The sequence below is a fragment of the Psammomys obesus genome, unplaced genomic scaffold, assembly GCF_907164565.1.
Source record: "Psammomys obesus unplaced genomic scaffold, mPsaObe1.curated_primary_1811, whole genome shotgun sequence".
Taxonomy (NCBI): Eukaryota; Metazoa; Chordata; class Mammalia; order Rodentia; family Muridae; genus Psammomys; species Psammomys obesus.
The window spans coordinates 14685124-14702281 of NW_026596057.1; the positions used below are offsets into that span (position 1 = coordinate 14685124).

A 17158-nucleotide genomic window follows, 5' to 3' on the forward strand; every position below is an offset into this window, starting at 1 on the left:
GGTGGGAAAAAGGATCTGGGCACAAAGTCCCATCCCCAAACAAGAAGCCATTTGCCACTGAATGATGCTGGTTGAATGAAAATCAATTTAAAAGAGTGACACTGGCCATCACTGACCACACTCCAGGGCAGGCCCCATGCTCAGGAGTAGTTCACCAACATAAAAATGGACTACATATTGGTTTTGTGTGGTTTTGCTTTTTTTTTTAAGAGAGGAAGAAGGAAGACCCCCAGAGGCCTGCCTGCTGCAAGGTCCACATCGGAAGCCACTAGGATGGCATGTGGTGGAGAGATGGGAGAGAAAGACAAGCAGATTGGTTTGGGCTCTATAGAGAGGTGGAACTGGAGGTGAGGGGGCGGAGAGAAACAGCCTGAGCTGAGTAGCCTTCGCTTCCACTCGAGACCACGGTGATCTCCCAGGCTGTGCTGCCACTGAGGAACATGTCTGAGATCGGGAGAGCTGACCCTCCCCTTGCCAGCTGCGGCACTGAGTGAGCTCACCCTGGTGGTGTGGGAGAGCTGCCCAGCTGACCACCTCAGCTACCACTCAGGCCCAGATCCAGGGCTCACTCCAACATCTTCTGCTAGAGTGTGTGAAGGGGCCAGTCCTGCAGATTCAAGGCTGCAGGACACAGAGCAACAACAGAATACTGTAGGAGGCCCAGCGAGGATCCAGTGTTGATGGTGCAGTGGGAGCCGTAGGCCTCGAACCAGACCAATGACTCACCGCAAGGAACATTTGCCAGTAAAAACATGTAGACAAAAGGGTACGTGTGTGACACACCACGACACTGCAGCTTCCACAATGAGATGTTTTTCTTGGGAGGTGGGGGGTGGGGTTGTTTTCTGTTTTGTTTTCTCTTTGGGGGAAGGTTGTAAGAGCAGAAGGAGAATATGAAGGGATGAGTAGGACTGGTGTGAATGATGTGAAATTCACAAAGGATCAATAAAAATTTTCTAAAACAGGCTTTGTACTTGGAGGAAATAAATGAAAGAGAAAGAATATGAAATGGAATGGATAAGGAAGAGAGAATCTGACAAAGACAAAAGTTGGGAGAGTAGAAACAATACAAACTAAATATATTGTATAAATATAACCTTTCCCCCCTTTGGTTTTCGAGACAAAAAAAACAAACAGAAAACAACAGAAACAACCCAAAGTTTTGCGTCCTGTTCAGGATGCCTCACCACATGCCCAAGAGCACTGGGACTGACGGATCACGAACTAAAGCCTGCCAAACTAAGTCAGAATGAACTTCTCTTCTCCATACGATGGTTAGCTCAGAGTTTGTTCCAGTAGCGAGTAATTAACCAAGGAACTAACGAGAGACTTCCACAGTGCCCACCCGGTCACCCCTGGCCAGTGTGACACAGGGTCTGTTCTTGACCACACAGCCAGGGGTGCTCAGCAATTCCCAATCTCAACTCTGTAGCCAGGTATTTCTTTAATGGACACTTCCATTCTGGTCTTTCCTTACCTGTCTGTTTTTCCTTTCGGCCAATGCCTGCACAGAGGAAGCCGACATCTGATCCTTCATGTCCTAGAAAAAGAAAAAAACAAAGAAAAATTCCCTTAAAGGAAATCGTGGAGAGTATTTCCCTTATTAGCAAATTACACAGTTGACTGTCTATCTTTAAGAAAAAGGATAGCATTCTTTGGCTTTTCTTCTCAATTTTAAACATAAAAGGAATAGGAATGGCCTTCCATTGAAAACAGGTAAAGTAGCCACTAAATTTACATAGGAAGAGAAAGGCAACTCAACTACCAGTCAGAAGCAGGACTCTTCTGGGCTTCCCTGAGCCTTGCATGAGCTGATGCGATCTGTTCCCAGGTTGAGGGGACCTATGTCCAGAATGGCTAATAACTTCTCAAAGTCACACAGCCAATAGCTGACAAAGTGAGGGTAAAAACCAAAGGTCTGTGCTCAAGGACTAGCATCCTCTAACACATGTGAAGTTTGTTCTTAAAGTATAGTTACCATTAATACCAAAAAATTCTTGCATGTTCACTTATGAACTGCAAATTCATTCACAGTATAGACTATTCCTAACACTGAAGCAAATTCCTAAAGTCTTATCAAAAATAATGTACAGAAAAAAAAAAATCAGTGGATATATGTTAAATAATATTTATTTAAGCAAAACATCATTATATATGAGCCACTTTAATTCTTACACTTAATTATAATGACAAACACTGAAAAAAAAGATCTAAAATTGTAATTGCAATACAATTTTCTAAAAAAAAGAAAGTCAAGATACTTTGAAATTTTCTGTTGGCAAGTAGAGTAATTTTTATAGATGAAATTCTTAAGGCATTCAACGTCTGCTGTTTTAAGGGGGGTCTTAACTCCACAGCCCTCACTGGCACGGACTTTACTACGCGGCACTGGCTAATCCTAAACTCACAGATGTGTCTGCCTCTGCTTCCCTGTACTGGATTAAAGGGGTGCAGCATCATACCCAGCCAGGATCAAGACCCATGACAAGCGGGTGCTAGATCAGGCGTGCCACAACGTTAAAATTCCTACTGCGGTTAAATCTGAACCACCACCTTGCTTCAGCTTTCCAAGGACCTGATCATTCACTCAGCAAATGCGTTCTGACGTCTCCTAAGTACCAAGCGTGCAGCAGGTGACATGGCTTAGTCCCCTGCTCCCCAGAGTTCATGTGGTGACTTACCTGACTCAGATACCCAGGTGGTTACAAACAGTGCCCTTCTCTAGGCCCCATCCCAGCCCATGCCAAAGGCTCTTTCTGAACACTTTAACAAGCCTCTCTGGGCAATCTGAGAACCTCTGCTACATACAATTCTAGAAACCTCAAAACAAGATGGTTATGATAGTGTGTCCTGGACTGTAAAAGTCCCTATTTATCAATTAGCTTAAGATATCATTTATTCAATCCAGAAATTAAATTTATTTAAAATATATTGCTAATGAGAGGGAGCACTATCTCTCCACATTACCAACTTACTAACAGTTTTTAAAAGTTTCTAAGTCTTTCTAGAAAAACAATGAGCATGATACTTCCATAATGGAACCATCAACATGTATATAGAAAAAGTGGCGCCTTAGCCTTAAGGTGCTCTGAGTGTATAGAATTTGTTTGCTGTCTAAAGTTGGATGGTGAGGGTAGGCAATGACTTGAACAGACCTTCAACAGGGCTCCTGAAGTGCTGAGTGAGCCTGCTCCTGAGCTTCATGCTTCTAGGTGCTGCTCAAACAAGTCTTCCATTGACAAGCTCATCAAACTGAATGCTTAGGATGGGTGACTCTTTCTATATTGCTGTATGTCAACTAAGTGTTTTAGAAACCACTACTGCTCCTATATAACGGATGAACAGTAACAGGACAAACTCTTTGGAGATAATTTTTGTATGGAACAGTTTAAGAATATTCACTGCCTTGGCCCCATTAATAGCAATATTTAAAGAAATTAACTAAAACAGATGTGTAAAAAATTTCTGTGGTGTGACCTATACTATAAAAGTAGAAATAAGGACTGTGTCTGCGTAAGGAGGAGAGCACTTACGGTAAACCCTCACACTACAGCACTGTGGCCAGACACCGTGTTTACTGGGCTTCTCTCTGAAAGCAGCCAGTACACAGCTGAGCGTGCACATAAACGATCATCATGGAAAGACGCACTTGCCCGCCGGCGGTCAAATCGGAGCTAGAGGCGCCTTCCCAATCAGACCAGGAAAAACAAACCGAGTTCAAGCCTCAGCGATTCTTTTAAGGTAACTGGGCTAAGTCGGGCAGTTTGCGAAATTTCTGTTTCTTCTCTACAGTTGCAATAGTATCTCCCAAGGCCATGGTGGTGCGGAACAGGGCCCCTGAAATGGACACTACCATCATAGAAGCAGCCACTGGAAAAGATTATCAGAATTTGCTTCTGTCCGACACAGTGGCCACACCAGCCATTGTTCCTGATCACTTCAATCAAGGCCAGGGCCTTATTTCAATTAACTAAAATGTAAATTCAGTTACTGCCAAACTCTTCTAAGCATACGCAGACAAAACTGGGTTTCTAAATCTACTTTTCAATTGCAAGCTTTATAAAGTTTAAATGATATCCAAGTTATTTTCAATAAAACATCACCCTTAAACTTAAAATTAAAAATTTTTAGTATAACAAGCTAAAAAACTTTAACCTCTAATATTTCTTACAGTGGTTAAATAGTCAAATGATAACATTTTAGATTTGTTTATTTATTATGTATACAATGTGTGTTTGCATGTATACCTGCATGCCAGAAGAAGGCACCAGATCTCACTATAGATGGCTGTGAGCCATCATGTGGTTGCTGGGAATTGAACTCAAGACCTCTGGAAGAGCAGCCAGTGCTCTTAACCGCTGAGCCATCTCTCCAGCCCCAAACTTACTTTTTTTAATGTGACGACTAGACATAAATGGTTCCCATTATTTCAATGGACAGGGCTGTTTTACATCTATATGCATTTGTACACACATTTACATATGCATCTATATGTTGTTATTTGTTTTGAGGCAGTTTTCACTATGTAGCCCAGGTTGATCTTGAACTCATGATCCTCCTGCCTCTGTATCCCAAGTGCTAAGGTACCAGGTCCAAGTCACAATGCACCCTCCTCCCTTTTTTCCGACTCTCCTCTCTCCCTGATATGTCTGGGGATTTAACCCGGGGCAGCATGCATGCTAAGTACGATCTGCAGCAAAGCTCTTCAGGGAAAATTACAGGCGCCATGTCATTTTAAGAGTTTGCATTCCAACACCTAGAAAGCAGTCAGGGAATTCTTGTAAAAATATATATTTACTTACTTACTTATATATTTAATGTGTAAGGGTGTTTATCTGAGCGCCACACATGTGGCTGGTGCCTGTGGAAACCAGAGAGGTATCAGATCTCCCGGGACTGGAGTAACAGAGAGCTGGGAGTCACCAGGTAGGTGCTGGGAATCTGAGCTCCTGTCCTCTGGAAGAGCAGCCAGTGCTCTAAACCACCCAACCATTTTGCCAGCCCCAGAAAACGATTATTTCTAGAGAGTAAATTACAGAATGGAGGAGCAGTTTCAACTTTCAAGCAGAATTATTTACATTTAAAGCACAGCAAGCAGAGAGTATTCTAATGGTTAAACCTGCACCTGACTGACAAAAGGTTACCAGCTATGCATCAAAAGGAAACTGTAACACAGTGTTGGATCAGGGATTACTTTTGAGTTATAGGTTGTTTTTCCCCTCTTGTAAAAAAGCTACTCTAATTTTCTTTAATAAAAATGCAATAGACGAATAAAATATGCTTTTTAAGCTCAGATTTTTAAAGCTTTCATTTGATAGGAGGGAGGGACTGTGTCTAAATCTGTATGTGGGTAGGTGTGCAGGCGTGCGTGTGCGCGATGGCCACGCCCTCTTCGCAGCTGTGTGGCGTGCATCTTATACATGCTCGGTGCTGCAGAGGAGCACACTTTCCTGTGTGGATGGCATCTTATCTCTGTAGGCTGGTCACCAGACACCACACGGCAGATCACCTTCACGCTGGGGTGATTTTAAGCTGTGTTACTAAACAGTTTTAAACATCTTGTAACAATCTATCATGCCAAAAACATAATTACTCATCCTCTTTCTAACACATGAAGCTTAGGATCAGCAGTTAGTCCCAATAAAACATGATCCATCTGCCAAAAGAACAACAAATGTCCTGGTTATTTATGCTCCTGTTTTCACATCAACTGTTTCCAAGCTGAATGAATGAGACACTGTCGATTCTAGCACTTCCCGGATCCCAGGCCCCTTGTCCTAACGTTATCTGTCCAACCATGCTTATCTTAGCTGTTTAGACTAACCAAAGTCATGCCTGCTCTAACGGATGGCAAACAGTTCTTGGGCTGAAATAAACTGTGGATTGTTGGGGGCAGGTACAGTTCTGATTTTCCTTCCAAAGTTAACATCAGAGAATGTTAGTAAGGGCCATTTCATTGACAAAACAGAGGCCCCAAGGAGGCTTACTGACACGGTGAAATCTATTAAGGTCAGAGCTTTGCCTGCAGCTCAGGTTTCTTTCTGTCTTATTCAATGACCTCCCAGAATATGCAGCAAAACTAAATGCACTATGATGCTAGCATAACTCAAAGTCACTTGAGGGATATCGCCAAAACCTTCCCCTGTGAGGCCTCTGTTGAAGAGATGACTCCATAATATAAAAATAATTAGCTGGATATAGATGAGCCAGGATGTCGCTCAGTGCTAGGGTAGTTACCCTGCATGTATGAAGACCTGAGTTTGATTCTCTAGCACTATGCCAAAGGAAAAGAAACCAGGGGAAGAGGGACTATTTTATATAAAAACTGAGAATTTATATTTTTTCAACTAAAAATTACCATGAAAACTTAATAAAAACTGGACAAGCTAGGCTGATGCTTAGAAACTCCTTAAACACGGGAAGGGTAGAAAGGGCATGGCCAATGAATTGTAATCAGGAAGTCACGTGGGAGAAGGGCTATTGCTGTAGCTCAGCGTGCTTGTCCAGCATTCACAACTACCTCATGCAAAATCGTACACGAGAAAGTTGCTTCTTCATGTAAAAGAAGAAAGTTATTATTTATCACTGGCTCCTCTGACTGATGAAGCGACACAATTAAATTAGCATATGCTCTTTTAAAAATAAAGTAGAAGGCTAGATGTGGTAGCATACACCTTTAATCCCAACACTTGAAAGGCAGAAGCTGGTGGATCTCTGAGTTCGAGGCCAGCCAAGTCTATACAGTGAATTCTAGGATAGCCAGGGCTATATAATGAGACCTTGCCTCAAAAAAAGCAAAAACAAACAAAATATAGGGTAGTAACTTTCCTAAACCAGCACAGCTCCAAAAAGCATTCCAACTGCTCATCCTTATTTCCACAGATAAGCATAACTCTCACTCTCGTCAAAGAAGCTTCTTTTGCAGCAGGGAGTAGCCATTACAGGAAGCTGCAACTGGTCAGAATGCAGACAACAACTGACCATGGGGTGCCCAGCCCCAGTTGATAAAATCTATACCACAACCCCACCGAAGAGGGGGCGGAAAGACTGTAAGACCAAGATGTCTATGAGATAACGCCTTCTGTAAATGACAAGGAAACGCACCCATGAAATTATAACAATACGGTTACCTCAACACGACCTGCACACTGACGACACCAGCTGACATCCTAATGTGGATGGGGGACATGTCCCAGGTTCCACTCATAGATGAAGATCTACGGGTTATGCCTGGCTGCTGGGAGGGAGATCCAGTCTTTTGAGGGCACAAGCTCGGTGACAGGCTATCCAATCCCAGGTGGTCAGGCCTAAACAAATATGTGTGTATGTGTATATATTTATAAAAATATTTGTGTGTGTATGTGTGTAAACAATAATAATGAATAAAGAAGAGGTGACAAATTTGAGAGTAAGGGGAAAAAAGGAGGAGTTGAAGTAGGAAGAGGGATGGGTAGAAATGATGTAGATACAGCACTTACACATAAAATTAAAAAAAAAAAAAGAAACAGTGGGACACTTCTACATGAAAGGTAAGACCAATGCTACCTAAGCCTGTGACTTAAAAGTACTTGTATCAAATCTGCCTCGTCCTATTTCCCAAGTCTGTGAACCCCCTGTCCCTTCTCCAGTTTCTACCAAGAGGCAGGTATCTCTTCAGCTGAATACAGATACTTAAGTCAACACCTGCAATTTTTTTTTTTTTCAATCAAGGTGACTCTGTTGTTACTTCCGTCTTTTCTGTAAGACTTTCAACTAAAGTTATTAAAACCAAGTCAGATGGAGTCTGGTATAATGACTCCATCTCTGGCAAATACTGATGGGGGAAAAGGGAGATAAATTAAAACAACACAGCTAGCCAGGCATGGTAGTACACGCCTGTTTCCCAGCACTCAGAAAGGCAGAGGCAGGTGGATCTCTGTGAGTTCGAGGCCAGCCTGGTCCACAAAACGAGTCTAGAACAGCCAAGGCTACAAAGAAACCCTGTTTCAAAAAAACCAACCAAACAAACCAAAAACACCAAACCCAACAGCATAGCTAGAAGTTCACACCAAGCAGTCAGTTGAAAGCATAGCTGAGTGTGGTTGAGGTCTCAATCTCTGTAAAGTAAAATTCTGATGAACAGTACTATGACTTAAAATAATTCTAAGATGTACTTTTAACAGATTTTTCAAATATTAGGCCAGGCAGTGGTGGCACACACCTTTAATCCCAGCACTCGGGAGGCAGAGGCAGGTGGATCTCTGCTCTACAGAGAGAGTTCTAGGATAGCCAGAGCCACACAGAAAAATCCTATCTAGAAAAATACAATACAATACAATACAATACAATACAATACAATACAATACAATACATACAATACAATACAATACAATATAAAATGAAAAGAAAAGAAAAAAGAAATGAACTTTAGTATCTACTTTCCAGTCATAGTTTAATTTTCAAAATACAGAGATCTTTCAATGCCAATTTTCAAAACTCATAAGTACCACATTACAGAAAAAATAAGTGCATTGATTAAAGAATATTTATTTTACAGCAGGGAACTGTGAAATATTAGGGTCAACAGTGGCATCCTTCAGAAAAACCATTATGAAAAAAGGAAGGGAGGGAAGAAGAGAGCAGAGAAATGAGGGCAGGAAAGTGGGACGGTAGAAGCAGGGATGAAGGGAGAGAAAGAAAATGAACTGTATTTAAGAAATAACTGAGGGCTGGAGACAGCTCAGCGTTAAGAGCACTTGCTGCTGTTCCACACAGCACAGATGCTGGCAGGCTCAGACAGACAGATGTGGTGGTGTGAGTACTTGGGAGGGGAGGTAAGTGGACTTGGATGAGTCTGAGGCTAGTGTAACCTAGAGAGGGAGATCATGTCTAAATGAGAAAATAAAAATGATTGAGGGAATTACACACAAAAGATGTCACCTAACAGTGGGCTTAGCAGAGTGACATTTACAACTGTCTGGAAAATCAGAATGTTGAATCTACGCACTCACTGTCTCCAGAGGGCACCTGAAGCCAAAAAGGTTTCTACTCTATTACATGTGAGCTTATATATAAGCAATTTAGTTCTAAGTACAGAGAAAGGCCACTACTGAGTGAAGCAAGAAACACGGACGTATAAATTCAATGATAATCTACCATTTGAGATCATTTCAAGAGGAAATCACATGATTAAAGTCTTTGGCAAACACAAGGCAAGGTTCCTGCCATATGTCAGCACTGGTCTGATCCCAAGTCTCTTTCTTCAAGGAAGTACATATGTTAATGGCAGCTGCTTCTCTTACATCTAGTTATGCTAATCAGATGACTTAGCCATATACTTTCAAAATACAAAATACAGCTGAATGACTCAAAATTTCACCTAAACTATATTTTCTCTTTTCTCCTTTACTAGTGGGTAGTAGTCTTAATAATTCAGTACTGAAGATGTGTCCACCCGACGGCTTGTTTCCACGCGCCATCCCTGGCCTGCCTGCTCTGGGTAATTCGGAGGCTGTTAGGCACTTGTATGTGGCGATAGTAATAGCGTGGGTGTAGGAGCTCCAGAAGCAACTCAGATGGCGGAACGGCCACCAGCCAAACTGAGGAAGAGCCACTCTTCAACAATGCACACGACTACCAGTCAATCAGAGAAACAAATGGCTTCTACAAGAGCCTTTCCTTTTGTCCAGACATAGAGCACATTAAGAGATATTTTTTACCACTGTTTTATAGAGATTTGAGACATGGGCAAGTAGGATCAGGCTGTTAAAGTAACCTTCCAGCCAGCAGTTTATTGTCTTGTTTTCCTTCTAGCAACCCCCACAAAAGTAAAAGCACCCCCACCCCACCCCCATCAGAGAAGTTTTATATGGGGCACTGGCAATGAGTTCAGGCTGAAAGGTTGTTTCAGAGTCAACCTGCTAGGTTGTGACTGAGAGAGGGGTCTAAGAAGTTTGTCTGTCTCTTACACAAACAACCCCGAGAGGAGTGCTCCTTACCCGGACAATTTGCCGAGTACTTGTGATGAAGGCTTTTCTTATGCTCAATTCAGTTGCATCCAGGTTGAATTTTCTAGGATTTGCTTCGACTATGCGTGGGCCAACAAGTTAAGGAACAGCAACTGCATCACCAAAAAACCTGATGGCAAACTGTTAAACCACAGGGCACTGAAACTCAAGGAACAGAACAACCCAAACCCCGTGAAAACAACTTTCCCGAGCACCCCTAAACTCTCTCCGACCACAGCTACGAGAAGTTCCCTTGGCAGCAACAAAAAGATGGCCTGGCAAGTTAAAAAGAGCCTCTGCTAGCTGGGCACAATGGAACACACCTGGAATCCCTGCACTTGGGAAGAGGGAGGGATTGAGTTCCAGGTTAACTGTAGCTCAAAAAAAATGAGTTGGGAAGGTCGCTGGGGTGAAAGGATGGGAGAGGGTGAGAGGTGTAGGAAAAAGCTATGGCTTTTACAAATCTTTTAAACTGTCAATCAAAAGTCTTCCTTATGCCAACATGGGAACTCTCCTCCTCAACCTAAAGAGATCAAGTCTTTTTCAGGGAAGCTGCCTTTGAGCTCTCTATCCCCTGGCCTGGCTCAGTTGCCTTAGGTCAAATACTAGAAAATCTTCGTGTTCTCTCTTCTCTCTTACAGCCTGTACATTATCTGCATCATCATCCAGTATCTATTCCCAACCCTAACTCCGTAAGGCCTGGTAGCTACAGTTTCTTTTGACCTAAGCTTAAAACACAAGAAAATGTTTGATACACAACACTCAAGAAATGATTACTGAATGAATGATCAGTACCAAAACTTTCGTCCTGCGTCCCAGTTTCTTTGAGACAGGGAGACCAATCAAGGCTAGCCTAGAAGTCACTACACAGCCCTAAAGCCCAGGCTGTCATTCAATTTGTGGTTCTCCTGCCTCATCGTTTAGAGTACTAGGACTATAGGTGGACAGCACTGTGCCTAGCCCTAACAATTTTCCTCTTTCTTTCTTGCAGGCTTTTAAACTCCATTTATTTGTACAGTCTTGTGAAAATCTGGGTATCGTGCAAAGCAATGGCTTCTCCGCAACACTCCATATACATGCGCCATTATACTCCACTCTTGTTTGCCCCCACTGCCCTCCCCTGTTCTCTTGCCTCACAACTTACATCCCCAACCAAACCTGTCTCAGAGGAAGCAATAGCCTCTTGAAACTGCTTTTGATCTTGTCCCCTTACATTTTATTTTACTTGTCTTTTAATAGCTTAAAAGGTACCATATGTAATAATACAAGAAGTAAATAGTAGTGAAGAAAAAGTACCTTGGTCACTAGAACAGCAATTAAACTAAATTCTACTTATCAACTGCCTACATGCCCGTGCTGCCCAGTGCGTGAACCTTGTAGAAGCTGGTTTCCTTCATGGATTATTTCAAAGAAAAACGCAAACCAGAACTCAGACATGGAACCGGCGTATCTTCTAACTAAAGTTTTGAAACTTTTGAGGCTAAAAATCGAAAGCTGCACAATTCAGTTTCAACGGATCTCCAGTTCATCAGTCAGCTCTGTGGGCTTTTCCCCCAGCATCAACTGCATAAATTAGCATAATGGCCTGCTCTCACCAAGCACAGTTTCATGGTACAACATAGCTCTTCAATGGACAGTGGCATTTTAAAACCACTTCTTAGGTGGAAGAGGAATCTTTGAAGAGATCTTTTTGAGCTCTAACTGCCATGCTGTAACACTGGTCTGTATGCACTGCTCCGTAGCAATGACTGCTAGTCTGGGGCATGCACTCATGCCTGTGTTTCTGCAGGGCCGGAACCCTGCATGTTAACCCTCACATGTTAGGACAGTCAAGTACTGTATTACCAAGGAGCATCCCAGCCCGACTGCTTATCTTTTATGGTCATTTATCTGAGCAGGCCGGTTCTAAGTTCTTGAGACAAGTAACTCTCTTGACACTCCTAAGCTGGACACTCTCCTTAACCTAGCATTCTTTGAAGAGGAAACTAAAGAACAAAGAAGTTGACTAATATGGCCAAAGCCAGAGTTACTGCTGTGACACTGTATCAGAGATGGAATTTCAACTCTGTCTCTGGCCCAGAGCTCCTAAGGCTTTTGGAGTCTCTAGCTTCTCTATGATATAGATGACTGATGACTCCACGGTTTCTCTGATCACGAAACAAACCAGCTCTATGGTTAATGATATGAACTTCCAGCCACAGCTTGGAAGAGAAAGGGACTAAAGGTTGAGCTAATCACCAATGGCCAATGACCAGTGATCAATAATGTTTCTGCAGTGAAGCTTTCATAATCCTGAAATGGACAGGGTCCTTGTGGAGCACCACAGAAGGGTGGCATTCCTGGAGACCACAAAACGCTCTTCTGCCTACCTTCCCCTGGGCATCTCTTCCACACAAGTCCCTGAGCAATGCCTTTCCCTAAGCTCTACAAGCTACTCTTGAAAGGTTTAACAAGCAGGAAGTGGGCTTGAAGCACAGGCCATAACCTGGGGTTTGCACCTAGCATCTGATGTGGGGGTTATGAATGCTACAAGAGCCCATGCTATCTCCAGGTAGATCATGTCAAAACAGTTGGGACATTCAGCTGGTGTCTGCTACAGAACTGTTTGGTGTGTGAGGAAAATCTCCACACTGATATCTGAAGTATTCGTACTGTGTGAGGGGAAAAGTTTAGTTTTACTTTTACAATGGTGGAATGAGAAACTGAACATCAGCAGACTGGCTCCAGGGTCCAAAGTCATGATTACCCTCCTTCACTGCCTGGATAACACAGGACTCGCCATAAACAGAAGAACAAGGCTGTCCTCCCTGAGATCACTGTGCAATGACTTCAAATGTGCCGTGGTACCAATGAGAGCCAGATCAGTCACTACAGAAACCAGCCGCTCAACTATAGCTCAAGACATCTGAATAACGCTTTGTTCTCTTGCCCATGCTCCCGAGGCCTCGGCCCCAGACAACAGAGAAGGATATTGATGGTCTCGTCGAGGTCCTCCAGATCCCACTCTATGCTGCGGAGGTTGTTCCTCAGCTCGTTGGTGGTCCAGTCGATTTCTTCCCTTGTCGCGGCAGAGGGGCCCTGAAGGAGCTCCGTCCATCTCTGAAACAATCCTTGGGCAGTGTTGACTGCTTTCTGTACCTCTCTGCAGTCAAGGTAAAGGAAAAGGAGAGTCACCCACAACTAGTCCACGAAGGAGAGCAGGACTCAGGGCAATGCCACCACACACCATCCTCACAGCGCCCTGACATCACCACCCTCACAACCCTGGCCCACTGGACAAGGCCCAAACAGCCTGGCTGTTGTGTTCCCAGGAGAGGCAGAACAAACTGGCCATTATTTAAGCAACTTTAACATCAAGTTTGTTTGAGGAAGACAGTTGTTTTGTTTTGTTTTTTTTCCTAAACAGACAATACTAAAGAACACAAAGAAGCAATCCTATAAATTAACTAGAGGGTCCTTCACCTTCATGTGGCTTTCCTTTGGTGTGAGAGTCAATTTTTCTTTTTTTGGGGTGGGAGGAGTGGAGGACTATTCTCCCATGGCTCGTGTTTTCAAGATTTAAAGTATTTTGATCTGAGGCATTTTAAACCCAAAACCTCACTGGAATATTTGTAAACATTTCAGCTTTGCTAAGTATCTGCTTCCCTAAATTCAGCAGCACTGTTTAAGAGACTGATATTTTTCCTGTTCAGTGTGGGTCTAGGCCCAGAAACACGACCATGCGGCATGCTTTCACAGAGGATGTGGTTTAAAGATTCTTCGAATGTTCCTCATTGTCACTAGGCTTAAATCCCATTTAACTACTGCACCAAACACTCAGTATGCAGGCTGGAAGAATATGCACATACATGCCAAGGCCAGACAACAACCTGGGGGTTGCTGCTTAGCAGCTGTCTACTTTTGTTTTTTGAGACTGTTTCTCGCATTGGCCTGGTGCTCATTAATGAAGCTGGGCTGGATAGAGAACAAGCCTCAGGCATCTCCCTGTCTCTACCTAACCAATCTAGGATAACAAGCTGAAAAACAAAACAAAACAAAACAAAAACAAAAACAAAAAAGAGTTGCTACCTGAGGTCCTCGTGCTTACACAGCAAGCACTTTACAAAAAAATTAAAAAAAAAAAAAAAAGTCTCCATAGCTCCGTCCAGTATCCTAACGATAGTAACCGCCTACCTGTGGGTTCACGCAATTATGCAGAAGCAGACAATAAAAGGGCAAATTTTATTAGAGGTAAAGTATAACCTAAAAAAAAAAAAAAAAAAAAAAAAAAAAAAGAAAAGAAAAGCCAGGCATGGTGGTCCAGGCCTTTAATCCAGCACTTAGAGGCAGAGGCAGGCAGATCTCTGCGAGTTCTGGGTCAGCCTGGTCTATGTAGTAAGTTCGAGGACAGCCAGTGCTACATAAAGAGACCCTGTCTCAAAGTAAAAAAAAATCAACAAAAAATCAAGAAAGAAAAGTGTATTTGAGGGACAAGATTTTATTTCATTTGTTTGTTTTCTGAGTTTCGGCTGGCCCGCCACGGTGAGTACAGCAAGGCACGGTGGTTTACAGGATCACCGCTACACCATTCACCAGTGCAAACGTCAACGTAGCGAGAGGCACTGTTATGAAAAGAATGAGTAACAGACCCTCCCGCGGCTCATCGCCGGAGCCTCTGTGGTCGCAGACCACACTCTCAGGACTGCGTGATCTCAGGGCAAGAAAGATGGCTCCGTGGTTGAGAGAGCTTGCTGCTCTCCAGAGGACCTGAGTTCGGTTCCTAACACCCACAACAGGCTCCAGGAATCAGTGCTCTTCTGACCTCCTTGAGCACCTGAACATACACAGCAGACACACATACACATGATCAAAATGAGAGAAAGGACAGAAGGGAAAGAGGGAAGAGAGGGACACTGTACAGCCTTCAGGAAACTCTCTGGGGTGATCAAATATGGAGTGGAGTTAAGTCCCCAAGCGTGCCACAACTGAAGCAAGTCCCAAAGAAGCAGGAATCTGAAAAAGCTACAGGGCAATCTCAAAAAAATGCCCAACACTCCCAGACCTGACCAGGGACTAAGTTTAGTCAACACTAAAGACGGTGGTTTTAGAGAGCCCTGAGGTAGTGGCTCACAGTGCTGGGAGACAGAGAGGTAGGTGGATCTCTGAGTTTGAGGCCAGCCTGGTCTAGAGAGCAAGTTTCAGGACAGCCAGAGCTACACACAGAGAAACCCTGTGTGAAAAAAACCAAAACAACAAGAACAACAACAACAAAGTCTTGGTTTTGAATCAGGATTCATTTTTTAGTCTTCATTTTAGAGTATAAACATAAGAAAGGTAAAATGACCATTATTTCACATTTCTAAGGCAGATTCTTTTCTAAGAGACCCAAAAGGGAGGTACCATCAGCAATGGGTCGGCCTTGCAAGAAAAGCCAGAGCTCATAGTGTATCTGGGAACCCCAACCTGACAGTCCTGAAGAGGCTTGCTAGTAAATCAAACAGCAACCTGCTAGTGCCATTTTCCAGGCATGAATAAGTAACAGGGAATAATGTGGCTCACAACCAAGTTCTCTGATGGTTGTGGATTTTTTCAGTTTTGGGGGGTGGTGTGTTTTGTAGTTGTTGTTGTCAAGACAGGGTCTCTCTATGTAGCTCTGGCTATCCTGAAATTCTCTCTGTAGACCAGGCTGGCCTCAAACTCAGAGATTCACCTGCCTCTGCCTCCCAAGTGCTGGGATTAAAGGCGTGTGTCACCATGCCCGGTTGGTGGTGGGTTGTGAGAGTCTCACCATGTGGCCTAGGTCAACCTTAACCGGGTCAACCCTTGTGCCTCAGCTTCCCAAATGCTGAGTTATTGTGGGCACATGCAACTATGCCTTGCAGAGGTCTTTGGGAAACACTAGTAAGAATTTTCCAAAAACTTGAGATTTCCACATAGTCAAGAGCCACAAGCGCCTCTAATAAATGCCCACAACCGAGCAGGACGCCTCTCCACTCAGAGCTGGGCACAGGCACCCAGCACTAAACACTGAGGAGTTCTTAGCATTTCAACTAAGTCAGTTCCTAAAACTCAGCACACAACTCTGCCGCCCATCCACCTGCCATTCGGGATCGAAAGGAGAAGTAAGTGCACTTCTTCCCTTTCTCACTTCCTAGGAAAGGAAAGGGGGGAGGGGTTTCAGTCAAATCAGCTGAGTAGGGGCTGTCCAGGAAACTACCTCCTCTACACAGCCAGCCAGAGACTTTTTCAAGACAGGGTTTCTCTGCATAGCCCTGGATGCCCAGGAACTCACTATGCAGTACAGACTAGACGAAAAGAGACCCACCTGCCTCTGCCTCCCAAGCACTGGGATTAAGGGTGTGGGACCCCACTGTCCAGAGCTTTTTAAAATTTATTTATTTATGCATATGTATATTTTATTTATTTTATGTATATCCCTGTCTTTATGGATACTAGAAGAGGGAATGAGATCACATCACAGATGTTGCGAGCTACTATGTGGCTGCTGGGAATTGAACTCAGGACCTCTCGAAGAGCAGCTGTATTCTTAAGTGTTCTTAACCAGTAACCATCTCTCCAACACAAGCACTTTCTTGAATTAGCAACTGTGTCCAAAATCCTCCTTTACTTGACACTCTAGCTTAGCTATTTCTAGATTTTTCCCCTAACTATGCAATGGGAATTATAGAGTGTATACAAGAGCACGATACACTTTAACTTCTTGGCAACAGTTGGCTCATCAACAGCTTTGGAAGCATGTCTGGCATTTCAGTTAAAGCTCAGCAGCTATCTTCCTGAGAACTGTGGCTCAACCCCTCCAACAGAGAAGCCTCCATCAAGCACTGATGAAGTGACTCCCTCTATGCGGGTCAGGCAAGCTTTCTACTCACATGCTTCCAAAAGTCAGGCTTGGGCACCATGTCACAGGCAACAAGGCACTGTGTTAGTAAGCCTGAAAACACAAATTCCACCCCCTTGCTGTCTGACAGCCTGCCAAGTGTACCAAACTGGACAAGTTCTTCTAAGGAACAATCAACCCACAACATGACTACAGGACCACTTGTAACGCAGCACTTCCTTCCTGGTGAATGAATGAATGTACCTTTGCGAAAACAAAAACAAACCAAACAAAAACTGGGAAAAGCCAACCAAACCTTCCGAATAGGAATCTTTTACCCTTTTTAAACAAAAGC

At 43.5% G+C, this 17158-nt stretch overlaps 1 protein-coding gene across 1 annotated transcript in view; it reads right to left on the reverse strand.

Annotated features, from left to right (window-relative positions):
• Stx6 (syntaxin 6) overlaps positions 1-17158 on the reverse strand; it is a 43898-nt gene that overhangs the window by 17498 nt on the left and 9242 nt on the right. The window contains exons 2-4 of the mRNA XM_055624601.1: positions 12959-13128; positions 9978-10072; positions 1478-1540 (exon numbers count right to left, since the gene is read on the reverse strand). Coding sequence (XP_055480576.1) covers positions 1478-1540; positions 9978-10072; positions 12959-13128 — 328 coding nt within the window. The remainder of the gene's footprint in view (positions 1-1477; positions 1541-9977; positions 10073-12958; positions 13129-17158) is intronic.